The sequence below is a fragment of the Pelobates fuscus genome, chromosome 8, assembly GCF_036172605.1.
Source record: "Pelobates fuscus isolate aPelFus1 chromosome 8, aPelFus1.pri, whole genome shotgun sequence".
Classification (NCBI taxonomy): domain Eukaryota; kingdom Metazoa; phylum Chordata; class Amphibia; order Anura; family Pelobatidae; genus Pelobates; species Pelobates fuscus.
In genome coordinates, this window is record NC_086324.1 from 8247955 (window position 1) to 8262223 (window position 14269).

At 41.1% G+C, this 14269-nt stretch overlaps 1 protein-coding gene across 2 annotated transcripts in view; it reads left to right on the top strand.

Moving 5' to 3' along the window:
• The window catches only part of GLI2 (GLI family zinc finger 2), a 96067-nt gene extending 90083 nt beyond the window's left edge, over window positions 1-5984 (top strand). Inside the window, exons 12-14 of one of the 2 annotated variants that reach the window (XR_010085188.1) lie at window positions 966-1299; window positions 2132-5318; window positions 5360-5984. Coding sequence is in view for 1 of the 2 variants with exons in the window: in XM_063429202.1 (XP_063285272.1) it covers window positions 966-1299; window positions 2132-4362 (2565 nt within the window). In the remaining variant the exon portion in view is untranslated. Of the gene's footprint in view, window positions 1-965; window positions 1300-2131 lie in introns of both variants that reach the window. The other variant, XM_063429202.1, reaches the window with a different exon arrangement.
• The last annotated feature ends 8285 nt before the right edge of the window (window positions 5985-14269 follow it).

Below are 14269 nucleotides of genomic sequence, written 5' to 3' on the forward strand. Positions count from 1 at the left end.
TACAAACTGTTTGCAAACGGCTGCTTTTAAAGCTGTCACACAGTGAGGCTGTTAAATTGAGATGAAATGTGTATTTATTGGAAGCGTTCTCTGCTGTTGTAAAGTAAGGTTTTTATGACGGGTATAGAGAAGATTAAATCAGGAAATATAGCTGGAGCTGCCTCTAACATGCATCCTACCATTAACCCATCAGCTGCTGGATGGCCCATACGTGATTATTTTTTATTCTGAAGAATAGAATCCTTATTTCTCGGCATAATTAGCACAGCTCCACTTATACTGATAGCCTGTCTGTCATTGTGGATTTTCTCTTAATTGCATCTAATCGGGTTTGTGTTTTTCTGTATTTGCATTGTGTATATTTGTTTAGACGTGTTTAGTATCGCTGCTTGTTTTGCACAATAGATGTGTGTGTTTCTGTGTAATCATTATTTTTGTGATAAATCCTCATGTTGTGTTTGGCTAGTGGACTCCTAATTTACTGAGCTGGGGAGACTGTAACATTGGAGTGCCTGTGTCATCATTCCACCTGAGAGTGTCCGCTATAGAATACTGTCTCTTTTAACCACTTCTGCTCTGTCTTTACTAACAATCTCTCTCATTCTTCCTGTCTTTCTAACACACTTCCTAAGGACAGGCCATTCCAAGGTGAGATATTCTGCGTGTAAGGAATTTACCCGACATTACGTCCGTCATATTTACAGGAATCGGTGGGAAGGTTTCCAGTGACACACTGTGCCGCTATCTTGCAAAACACTGAATCATCAAAAAACACATTGGGTTTGCAAATAATTGCCTGTAATTAGCTATGTATTGTGATAATAACACCTAGCAGACATGGGGAGAACCAGGGACTTGGGATATGATGTGCATCAGGTGATTGTATCAGCAGGTTTAAATATCTGCCTGTGTGAAAGTCCCCAGCCTGGGTAAAGTATAACTCTTGGTTGTTTTTCTGCCCCTAGGTTCATCAGTCCAGTCCTGGAGGGCAATCGTCCTGCAGTAGTGAGCCATCACCACTTGGCAATGCCAACCATACTGACAGCGGAGTAGAGTTGCAGGGAGAAGATGGCCTGGGAGACATCTTTGGTTTGGAAGACACCAACCCTATGGTAGACTCCACGGTATCATCTGGTACTGCTGGGGTCAGTCTGCAGCTCAGGAAACATGGTGGAACGGCGGTACAGAGACTTGAACAGCTCAAGAAAGAGAAACTGAAGACTATGAAGCAATCCTGCTCCTTCATGAACCCAGCATCACCTGCACGGAACACCAAGCTCCCAGCCATTCCAGGCCATGGTAAGCACTGAGATCTACAGCTGATTTACTCCAATACTGTCTGGAAGTGACCTCATTTTAATAAAGTAATAGGATGGAGGGGGGGATGTTACCACTAAACCTTTTATTCCTGGAATTCTGCACTTCCTGCAGGTAATAGGGAGGGGTTGTGAATTGTTAGCCAGTCCTAGCCTAGCCTAGCCTGCAGCGTACCCTATTAAGATTATTATTATTATTGCCATTTATATTGTGCCAACAGATTCCGTAGCGAAAGATGCGTGACTGTTGTGACTGCAAATATTTACACTCAGTATTACTCAACAAAAACACATCAAATTATGTGAACACTCCTGGTGATTTGTTTAAATGTACAAATTGCAAAGACTTGTCGGTTAGTATCAGACATTAGAGGGTTAATGTTACTGAGGCTGGCTTGTGAAATATGGTTCATAATTTCCTCTGCTTACTGCGCAAAACGCTTCATCTTCATATTATGCTATTTCATTAAAGGTACATTCAGGGCACCATAACAACTTCATCAGCACCAGCTTACCTTAGGGGTTACACTATTCATGAAACTGGTGCCTGCTACAGTCCAAGGCACGAATCAGGAGCTTGGATCTCCCCATTCACAAAATGGAAAAACATACTTTTTTTCTCAATCAGTTTTGTGAATGGGGTTCTAGATTAACAACTAGTAAGGTAAGCTTGCACGATAACAACGTCATTCCAATAAATAAATGTGTAATGGTGCCCCGAGTGTTCCTTTAGAGTGGCCTTTGTGGATCTGTTTTTTTTTTTTTTCTATGAATGGTAAAATGTTTATTCTCTCCTTTTTTCCACTTTTTTTCAGGTTCTTTAATTGATAATGTTGGTGTCCCGAGCAGTGTGATTTCAAACCACAGAATCATGGATTTGTCAATGAACGAAGTTACAGTTCTCAACCAGCTAAACGAGCGCCGTGATAGCTCCACCAGTACCAACAGCTCTGCCTATACTAGCCGCAGGTCTTCTGGAATCTCTCCATATTTCTCTAGTCGTCGGTCAAGTGAAACATCGCAGTTTGGGGGACGACCAAACAACATCAGCTCTGCCGATTCCTATGATCCCATCTCTACTGACGCATCCAGGAGATCTAGTAATGACAGTGGGTTACCTGCCCTTTTCAACCTCACACCTACTCAACAGTACAGATTAAAAGCCAAATATGCAGCTGCCACTGGTGGTCCACCACCAACTCCTCTTCCCAACATGGAAAGGATGAGCTTGAGGACCAAGATGTCTCTGATAGAAGGCCCAGACTTTGCTATTCCTCCTTTTCGACACCTTCCTGGCACTAGACGATGTAGTGATGTAGGTGGAAATAATGCAGTAACAATGTATCCCCATGAAATACCAGGAAATAACTCCAGGCGAGCCAGTGATCCTGTGAGGAGGCCAGATGGGTTTGATGGCCAGCTTCTTCCGAGGCCGCAGCGTTTCCACAGCATGAATAGCATGAACACCGTACAACCGCCTCCAGCTATGGAAAGAAGAAATGCTGGCCTTCAACAGTACACGCGTTCTGAGGGCAGCCTCCACAGACACCTTTATTCACCACGGCCACCTAGCATCAGTGAAAATGTAATTATGGAAGCCATGTCAGCCGATGTGGACATCCCAGCTGGAGAAGAGGACCTGGTGCTCCCAGATGATGTTGTTCAGTACATCAAATCTCAGTACCAAGTAGTACCACCAGAGCAGAATCCATTCCCAGATTTTAGTAATTTAGTTCCAAATTTCCAGAATAATCAAAAACCATGTTACCTTAGCACACACGCTCAAAGCAGGCTCTCCTGTAAAGACCCAGGAACCAGGAACCTTCCAAATTTTACAGAAAATCCTGGGTCAACATCCAACACACAGAAGAATAATATGCCTGTGCAGTGGAACGAGGTCAGCTCAGGGACGGTTGATGTTGCAGCAGATATTCCAAAGCAGCCATTTAGTCAAAATAATTTAACCGTGATGCAGCAAAAGCAAAACTTTGGCCAGTATCAAAACTTTAACCAGCAAACCATCCCGTCAACACAAAACCATCTGAATGTGGCACAGCAAGAGATTGTACATAGAAATTCCAGTATTAATGGTCAGAGATTTAGTTATGGGCAACAGCAGATTAACCAGTGCCAAAATGCCAATAGCAACTTCAATGCCCAACAAAGGTATCAATCTCAGCAAATGCAGAATCCAAGAATGGCCAACAATGACCAATGCCAGTTGGCACCATCCTGTCACAATATTACAGACAAGTCTGGGCTTCACATGAACGTTGCTCAAAGTAACAGTCATCAGACAATGCAGAACGGGAGCCGGGAGATGCATGGGTTTAACAGTCAGAACTATTTGTCAATGAACCATGAAGGTCACAGCCTGCCGAACGCATGCACTGTGCAGAACCAGCAGAACATGTTTGTTCCACATCAGATTAACATGGCAGTTACTGGCCAAATGTTTCAGCCAAGACCTCCTGCTGCCCCACATCCACCAAACAGACCCAGGAACACGCAGGCAAGACCTCAAAGCATGTACATGGGGAGTCCTCACTCTGCAAATGAGATGAGTCCCAATCAGCAAACTGCAGAGGCAACCCCAAAAAGAAGTAATGAAGACAGTGAGCCCCAGCCATATATGAATACCAAGGAGAACAATTTGCTATATTATACCGGCCAGATACAGATGTACGAGCAGAATGGGGATTTTAGTGCAAACCTGGACTGTGCCGTAAGGCAGGTCCCCACCATGCCTTCTCCAGGGGTCAATCAGGTTACCAGCACTGTGGACTCCCATGGCCTGGAGCAGCCTCCATCTATAGATTTTGATGCCATGATGGATGATGGTGACCATTCAAGCCTCATGTCGGGTACTCTGAGTCCCGGCCTCCTTCATAGTCTCTCTCAGAACTCGTCTCGCCTTACAACCCCAAGAAACTCTGTGACCCTTCCCTCTATCCCAGCAGGGATAAGCAATATGGCAATAGGAGACATGACCTCAATGCTCACCACTCTGGCGGAAGAGAGCAAGTTTCTCAACCTGATGTCCTAACCGGAAGCTCGAGACTAGATGGCCAAACCAGCTGTCCTCTGACGGACTTACATCTAGCTGGGTCTGTATACAGATTACAACTGCAATCTCCTAATAATCTGCAGATAAATGAAAGGGAATCAGCTGCAGGCCATGTTGCATGATGCTGTCCCCAATATCCCCCCAAATATAACAGAAGAAAAATGTGTAATGCAGCCATGAGTCACTGGTTCCTGGATCCCTTCCAGGTCATTGGGGAGCCACATGCTGTGTGTTCTCATGGGATCCAATAATGGGGATTTATGCCAATTGTAAACTAATACAAAAAGTTACTCCCCATTAACCCTTCAAGTTCATACACAGCTTTAATAGTTTACTATGTCTGCTCCTGCACGCAAACCTTTAATATTTATAATTTATAGCAGGGGATGGGACAGTGATTTTATTAGCAGGATGCAATATTGGCATGATGTCTCTTGGACGTTTACAAGCCTCATCACAGTACTGTGGACCCTGTCATTGAGAGAGATATATTTTTATTTCACTTTTTTCCACTTGCCATTTGGAACCAGAAATTTAAGTATTTCGTGCCAAGTTCGAAGCTTTTGTTTTACCGTCTAATGCTGCTCAGAATCCATATTAATGTTGTAGGAATTGATGACTTGGGGTGAGAAGGATTTAGGGAGTTTTGAAGATTGTGTTCTAAAATGGAGCAGAAAGCATCTACTCAAATCTTATATGGAATGTATTCACCAAATAGGCGGCTGTGGGATTTGACAAGAAATTGCACATTTTAAATCAAAATAACTGAACTGGGAAGTGTCATCAATTTGGGTATTTTTTCCTGAACTGTGCAATGCCGTGGGGATTCTCCACAATTCCTGGGTTACTGAATAGATCACAGAATAATGAGGATCTGTAATATAAGTGTACTTTCACATGTTATCCATTCAGTCTGTTACTGGCCCCTTCTACAGGTACTATTCTATAAATATAATGTGTATAAGCCAGGTACCAGGTACCATTCTATAAATATAATGTGTATAAGCCTGCAGTGTTCCTATGATGTCACTCAGTATCCTCTGTCAAGCACAGATCAGATACTGAGGATTAATCTTTAGCTAATTGTTTACTTTAAATGTAATCTCCCCAAATTCCACTTCTGAACAAAATATCGGTTTTTATTTGGTAAAATTGGTCCGCCCTTTACCTCCGCACTCACTGACTAACATTATGGGGATCGACAGATAAACTGGCAAAACGGAGTTCCAATTAAAGTCTGTGTTGGAATGAGAGTTCGAATAAATGGTTTAACCATGATAAACAATATGAATGGATCCTTTGATAAAATGATTCAGCAGGCGATGGAATGCATTGTACGCTGTGTAAATGTAAAAGGCCCTGCCCTGCATCATTGTGAATTAAAGAAGTAGAACATCAAACCAGAAAGCTAAAGAAACGAGAAAAAACTTTCATTAGTTCCCACCTTACACAAAAATAACTTTAAGATGGAGCACATTACACAGAAAAACCAAAAGGGAACAGGCTTTAATATGAGTCAAACGTATGCGTTACCGATCAACAGCCTATAGGAGTAACATTGCAATGCAACAAAATGCTGCATTGCATCCATGGAATAGAGGACGGGGAACAGTGATATCCGAGTAATAGAATAACTGCATCATTTAACTGTACAAAAATATATATATATATTTATTATTATTTTGAACTTTGATATTTTCCTAAATCCCAAAGTTGAGACATAGAACATGTCATTAGCACTGGGAGAAAATGATACAATGTTGATTCACTAAACGGTAAGATCACAGTCCGTGCATTATTTAAACCAAAAGAAATGAGGTCATAAACGAGTTATCAAACAGTGCCTCATTGGTACTGGGCAGAGAATAAAATCCTGTCTCTATAGTGTGCTAACGGCATAATTATCAAATTATACATTTCGTTTTACTCTATTTTGTTTATGATTACATAATGCAATCTTCTCCCCGGACAAGTGTCATTTTTATATCTACAATTAAAGCACAATGTCTATTAAATGTACAGCTACCTACGATCTCGTCAATCCAGGGCCGTGTGAGAATAAATATGTTGTTTTTTTTAAAAGGGAGATTTGATTCTGATTACTTCTAAGAGCACAGTCCAGACTATCATTACAGCTCAGCTTGGGAATGTAGCGGAATTTACACCTAAAAATACCCAAACTTTATGTGAGATACAATGTGTCTCATTAAAACGTGTTAGAATTGTATAACAATTAACTTATAAACAAGTGTTAAACATGTATCTTAGAAAGAGATAAAGCCAGAGGTCTATGCAGTTTATGGGTGGGAATCTCATGCTGTTTTGTTCTGACGGGTGCTTGATATGTGAAGTTATTAACATGTTTAGAAAATAAAACGCTTTTGTTTATGATAAAAGACTAACTAGAATTACCTGTGAGTAAATGATTTGCATGGTGGTCCCTTATTTCCTGGATAACTTCTTGTTTTCTGGCATTTCTTTCATACTTCAGAATCGATACATAGAGCGTTCATGCTCAGACCTCAGGGGCGGGACTAGTTCAGTGTGATGTCACTAATTTCCAAAACGTCACTGCATGTTGGGTTTTGTGCAGTGGGTCACGCTTTGGAGGCTTGGCCCTGCACACACTGAGGATTCTGGGAAAGGAAACACTCACATTACGATAAAAATCGCTTGTAGAGTTGTGTATTACAGTTGGATAAAAACCTACTGCACTGTTTACATATGAAGTATGTGCTCAATACACACGTGATAATAAAGGAGAGGAAGAAGAGGTTTTCTTTCAACTCAATAATTGACAGTTTGAGACCACAGTTTCTTCAATATAGATATCATAACCCACAAAGACATGACCAGGACTAAGAAATTGCATTATTTTCTACCTCTCCCGCAGTGCATCCCGCCGAAGGGACCCCTTCATTGTAATGATTGTCCTTCATGTATAAGATCTGCCTGGATATTGTGTTAAATCCTTTGCTGCCGTGTATATATTCTGTATAAAGGGACATTAATGTACGCAGTGCCCAATGAAGTTTAGATCTTAAGAGCATCTGTAGCTTTTTTTTTTTGTTTGTTTGTTTTTTTATTGTAATTAGGCGTTTGACCTAATATGTAAATACATGTTTTGTATATTAAAATACTTTTTACATTTCTTCTGTTGTCCTTTATTTTGCAAATAGTGGGAATGGGTGTGGGCTCAGTAATTAAGTATTTTGTGTAAAAAGACAAAAAGCAGGATACCTTCCTTTACCCCTGATTGCCTGCTCTGCCAGGTATGAATTACAAATAATTCAGTCAGATGAGGCATGGCATGCTTTTACATAAAGGGACATTATAGTCACCAGAACCGCTATAGATTTATGTAGTGGTTTTGGTGGCTATGGCCTGTCCCTCAGAATAATATCCCAACGCTTCCCTTTGTACCTCCCACTTTCTTCTGTTTTTAACTTTGTCTCATTCATAGTTTAAATACACTTGCCTCTAACTCTTTGCATATGTTTTATTTCCCTATATATTTTATATCTTAATTGATTTATTGGTCACATGATTCATAAATGTCACTTGACCGTTACGTTTGAGTTTGTATGCTATTTAAACAGGACAGGTCCATACTCTGTAACACTTTAAGAAAGCCTGCATTTTTATGGCAAAATGCGTTGGTGTCATTTTTTTTGCTTTTATAATTTAGTTTTTGTTTTTTTATTGGGATACATTTATTCCATTGATGGATGAAAAAAAAGGACAGGGCAGGGGAACTTTGTAATAGGTCAGTTCAGGAATTGAGTGTCAATACATACAAGGTTAGAGTCCAAATGTTTTAGTTCACAATTGGAACGAATGGGCAGTTCATAGGGCGAGGGGGATTTATAAGAGAACTAAAGGGAAGATTATAGATTACAGTAGGAATGGGATGATGGGGATGGTAGTCTCGGAACTTCTTCAAGTACAGTGCAATGTTTTCCTTTGGTCCAAATTATGAATCTAACCGAGGTGAAGAGAGCAACAGGAACACACTGGGTCATGATAGAAAATCCAATCCAAGAGACAACCTCACATTAGTAGTTTGGACAGGAAACTAGCAGGAACAGCCAGGTAAACGCGTTCCACATTGGAAAATAATCTTAACTGGAAGATGTCGAAAATAGAGAGCCAGGAATTACAAAATTGCTATGCTGGCCTTTGGATGTTCAAATGGAAATTGGGGGAAATGGATTTGGAATTATACATTGAACAAAATAATTACATTCTTCAACTCTTAGGTGTAATAATACTTTATACAAAGTATTTCAACTCTCAGGCACTCTATACTCTGTATTTACCCTTCCACATTTAAATTACAATGAAACTTTATTACCCCCCTCCAATCAGAGTCCCTCTGTGGGGGTAGGGGCTCTTGCAAGACTTTTCTCAAATCAGCAGAGGATTTACTGGTTACCAGCAAGACTTGTTCAGAATGCGGTAATGATGTTACAGCGCCTCCTGTTGGCATATGGAGAGAGATAATGTTTAACTGTGTTCAACTGTGTATTATTATTCGCATTTCTATAGCACCAACATATTCTGTAGCAATGTATAATTACAAAAAAGGGACATAAAGTAATAAGTACTGATCTACAAAGTTATAAGAAAATTTCATCCACAGCATCTGGAAACATCTCAATAAGGCAGGAGACAGATAACCCCTCGTACAGCATTGCGTTCTGGCCACTAGATTATAACGTGATTCCACTAACTCAGTGTACCGTGAATTTACCCCTCAACAATCTCTCACTGTGCACACAACCAGCAATAACGGGAGAATGCCAACGTCCTAAATACTTGGGAAATTATAAGTTTTTGCAAAGCTCACTCCTACTTGGATTCAAAAGTTTCTGCAAAACCAAACCAAACATCATTGCCCGGGGTTCACAAATCACGTACATGGCAGAGAGTGTCACAGTTAGTGCTTATGGTGAGGAACACTATAGTCACCTATATTACTTTAGCTAAATAAAGCAGGTTTAGTGTATAGATCATTCCCCTGCAATTTCACTGCTCAATTAGGAGTTAAATCACTTTGTTTCTGTTTATGCAGCCCTAGCCACACCTCCCCTGGCTATGATTGACAGAGCCTGCATGAAAAGAAAACTGGTTTCACTTTCAAACAGATGTAGTTTACCTTAAATCATTGTATCTCAATCTCTAAATTGAACTTTAATCACATACAGGAGGCTCTTGCAGGGTCTAGCAAGCTATTAACATAGCAGGGGATAAGAATTTGTAATAGAGAAAGCCTAAATGGGGCTCTCTTTACAGGAAGTGTTTATGGAAGGCTGTGCAAGTCACATGCAGGGAGGTGTGACTAGGGTTCATAAACAAAGGGATTTAACCCCTAAATGGCAGAGGATTGAGCAGTGAGGCTGCAGGGGCATGTTCTATACACCAAAACTGCTTCATTGAGCTAAAGTTGTTCAGGTGACTATAGTGTCCCTTTAACTCCAAATTAGAATTGCTAAATTGTGGCTTAAATATCCCAATTGAGACTACAGCCAAAATGGAGACTGTTTCCAGACCTGTTGGCATTGTTTCCAATATAGTACAATTATAGGTTTATTGCATTCATTCGTACAGTGCATGCGTTGAGCTATTTTACTAAACACGCAGCATTGCCCCTGCATACACTCATACATTACCGCTGTATTACAATGTTTTCCTGATTGGTTTCTTTCTCACTAGTTAAAAAACCTGGGAAAATTGTACAACCTTGGGGGTGTCCCGTGTAATGTTATCATATTCACTGTTTAGTTCCGCGCCTGTTCCCTAGTGACAGAGTTAAATCTCTGGACACCTTTATAGGACAGACACTTGTTAAATCCTACACCAAGGTCGCATTGCATTCACATAACAGATGCCGCGACTTGATCGCTTCTTGAACCACTGGCTTGCAGCCTGATTTCCTAGAGCTTAAAATGAACATACCCCTCTACCACAGTGACACCTCTGAATAACTCTGAGTGTTCCCTGTATAAAACAACCTACCACTGACTGCCCTGTATAAAACAACCTACCACTGACTGTGTCCTGGCTAAAACAACCTACCACTGACTGTGTCCTGGCTAAAACAACCTACCACTGACTGTGCCCTGGATAAAACAACCTACCACTGATTGTGCCCTGGATAAAACAACTTACCACTGATTGTGCCCTGGATAAAACAACTTACCACTGATTGTGCCCTGGATAACAACTTACCACTGACTGTGACCTGGATATACCTACCTACCACTGACTACCCTGGATAAAACAACCAACCACTGACTACCCTGGGTACACCAACCTACCACTGACTGTGCCCTGGATAAAACAACCTACCACTGACTGTGCCCTGGCACAACTCTACCTGGAGTATTAAATATAATTTAAGATTTGTAAAATGTATAATGTTATTGCCTGGAAGTTGGTTTGTGCCATCCGAAGGTGTCCCTTAGAGAGGGAGTTCTGTCTCACCACGGATCTCCCTTACTGGCCCGGAGTGCTGGCTGAGGGCTCAGAGAACTTCAGGTCTGCACTTGGCGATGATGCACTGGCAGAGACCGCTAGGCCACCAGCGATCAATATTGCTGCTCCCTGGCTAAAGGAATGTAAGACTTTTTGGTATTTAATTAATTAAAATTAATGATAAAACCAACACTAAATTGCTCCCCCACCCCTTCATTCTGATCAATTAAAGCCCTGTCTCTCCCATACATGACTGTAAAATGCATCTTCACCTGAGTAGCCAAAAATCCTTGCCCCAGCCCGGGATTTCCTTGATTTTACTCATTAAGTACCTTTTAGGACGCTCTGGCCTTTAATCTGTGACCGCTACATCATTGTTTATTCCATTCCAAGACTCTGATCACTGGCTAAAGTTTACATATAGTATACATGTATAGCATCCTCTTTTTGGGTCCTGGGATATTCCGTATTTCCTTTACTCAGAATCTGGTGTTCAGTATACTCTGCACCCCACATAACGGCAGAGTTTACTCAATGTGTTAACCATAGAGCGGCTCTGAAACGTTAAATGTCCTGATTAACTGTATTCCATTAATAGAGCCTCCTATTCAATCCTTCCCCGTGTATAAATCCACCCGTACCAGGTACATATTGTAATCAGTGTAATAATAATGCATATTCATGATTCTGTGATCATTAAATATTAACATCTGTTTTTAAACATCTGCAATCTGTTCCCTGTTTAAGCCAATTAAGGCTAACAAAGTATTATTAGGGCTAATGATAATGAAGGATACAGGTTTATTAACTGGCAAGCCGATTTCAAGTCTTTATTAGGCCCGCAGACTAGGCGGCTGACTTTAACCCTTTCTCTGACAATTTGCTGTAATACTCATCGTGTTAAACCAGCATCGGAGGTGAACACAATGCTCTGGATAGCCAGGGGTTAAATATTGACCCTGGGGTTACCGGGAAAGGACAGTGAATTTACAGCCATGTTGGGAAATAAAGGCCACCATTATAGATATATAAACCTCAAGAAACTCAGTTGGAATAATTTTCCATTCTTGACCAAGTCTCACTATTTAGTAAAGGGACTCTTAAATGGTAATTGCTGTATTTTGTTGCTACATGGGGGTTATTGGGAGTAATTCCAGTATGTCGGCCACAATACTGTAAATGTCACAATTCCCCACAATGCACTGCTCAGTTCCGCTAGGGGAGTTATATTCTAACAGAATGTATTTACTAAACAACGAACCCCGTCTAGCCGAGCCAGGACAAGGTGGAATGTGGGTATTTTTTGTTGCGTTTTAGCCGGTTCAGGTTCCAGTTCTGCACAGTACATCGTTTAGTGATCCCGAAAGGTTTTGTCCCTTTCATTCTGTGCATTCCTTCACTGTCTGCGTTATAATCAGGCAGAGCGTAGACACAATAAATTGCTTTCCCTTATTTTTCTTTATGTCTTTGATTACGGTCCGTGATAAGGCACCCCTAAAAGCAACGGTGACACGGTTTAATCATCCCGCAGACGCGGCAATGTCTGCGACACAGCCAGCCATTAATACACATTTATGCAAAAGAGGGCAGCGTCTGTCACCAGCTAATCCTTAAAACGATGATAAATGATGTTTATTTTCCATGATGGGATGAAATATTCGAGCTGACAAGAATTGGAATAAAAGGGACAGATCAGCTCAATACGCTGACTGGATTAGCAATTGATGACATTAAAATCTGATCACAGCTGCCCTAAGCGGGGATGGAATCTTAATGTCGACTGATTATCTTCACTGTCCGACCCTACACAGGCCCCAATGCCAGACTCACTTGCACAGCCCTGTTATCACATTATATGGGCCCTAATGACTGACATCATATGTGCCAAGCGTCCCTATTTAGGAGGGACCGTCCCTATTTTGGGCCCAAATCCTAATGTTCCACTTTTCTAAGAGCTCCACAGCAATAATACTCCCAGTAATGTGTCTGGGTGTATAACAGCGCTCCACAGCGATAATACTCCCAGTAATGTGTCTGAGTGTATCACAGAGCTCCACAGTAATAATACTCCCAGTAATGTGTCTGAGTGTATAACAGAGCTCCACAACAATAATACTCCCAGTAATGTCTGAGTGTATAACAGAGCTCCACAGTAATAATACTCCCAGTAATGTGTCTGAGTGTATAACAGAGCTCCACAGCAATAATACTCCCAGTAATGTGTCTGGGTGTATAACAGAGCTTCACAGTAATAATACTCCCAGTAATGTGTCTGAGTGTATAACAGAGCCCCACAGTAATAATACTCCCAGTAATGTGTCTGAGTGTATAACAGAGCTTCACAGCAATAATACTCTCAGTAATGTGTCTGAGTGTATAACAGAGCCCCACAGCAATAATACTCCCAGTAATGTGTCTGAGTGTATAACAGAGCCCCACAGTAATAATACTCCCAGTAATGTGTCTGAGTGTATAACAGAGCTCCACAGCAATAATACTCCCAGTAATGTGTCTGAATGTATAACAGAGCCCCACAGCGATAATACTCCCAGTAATGTGTCTGAGTGTATAACAGAGCTCCCAGCAATAATACTCCCAGTAATGTGTCTGAGTGTTTAACAGAGCTCCACAACAATAATACTCCCAGTAATGTGTCTGAGTGTATAACACAGCTCCACAGCAATAATACTCTCAGTAATGTGTCTGAGTGTATAACAGAGCCCCACAGTAATAATACTCCCAGTAATGTGTCTGAGTGTATAACAGAGCTCCACAGCAATAATACTCCCAGTAATGTGTCTGAGTGTATAACAGAGCTTCACAGCAATAATACTCCCAGTAATGTGTCTGAGTGTATAACAGAGCTCCACAGTAATAATACTCCCAGTAATGTGTCTGAGTGTATAACAGAGCTCCACAGTAATAATACTCCTAGTAATGTGTCTGAGTGTATAACAGAGCTCCACAGTAATAATACTCCCAGTAATGTGACTTTAACCCCTTAACACCATGTCACACGTCATGTGTCCTTAAGGGGTTAAACTCAATAAATGTGTTTAGAAATCAGTCTCAGTCAATAAGAGAGATTGTTCTTCTAAATAAAATTTTAGTTAGATAAGTTATTAGTAAGCCCCGCCCTGTTCACCCCTCCCCCCCTGCTTACACCCCTATAATTAAAGTGTCCCCCTTTGTCTATGTAAAATATTGGAAGCTATGTGTTATATGGCCCTCACTGACAGACATCGAACACATGACCCCGTCCCGTTGGCAGTCACAGGTACTGGCAGTCCCGGTAAGACATGTCAATCTTTCTGTAATAAGAAATACAGAAAATGTTATCATACTTACCGTAATTTTCTTTTCCTGGCTATTATTCATGGCAGCATTTAACATATGGGTAGCTCCGCCC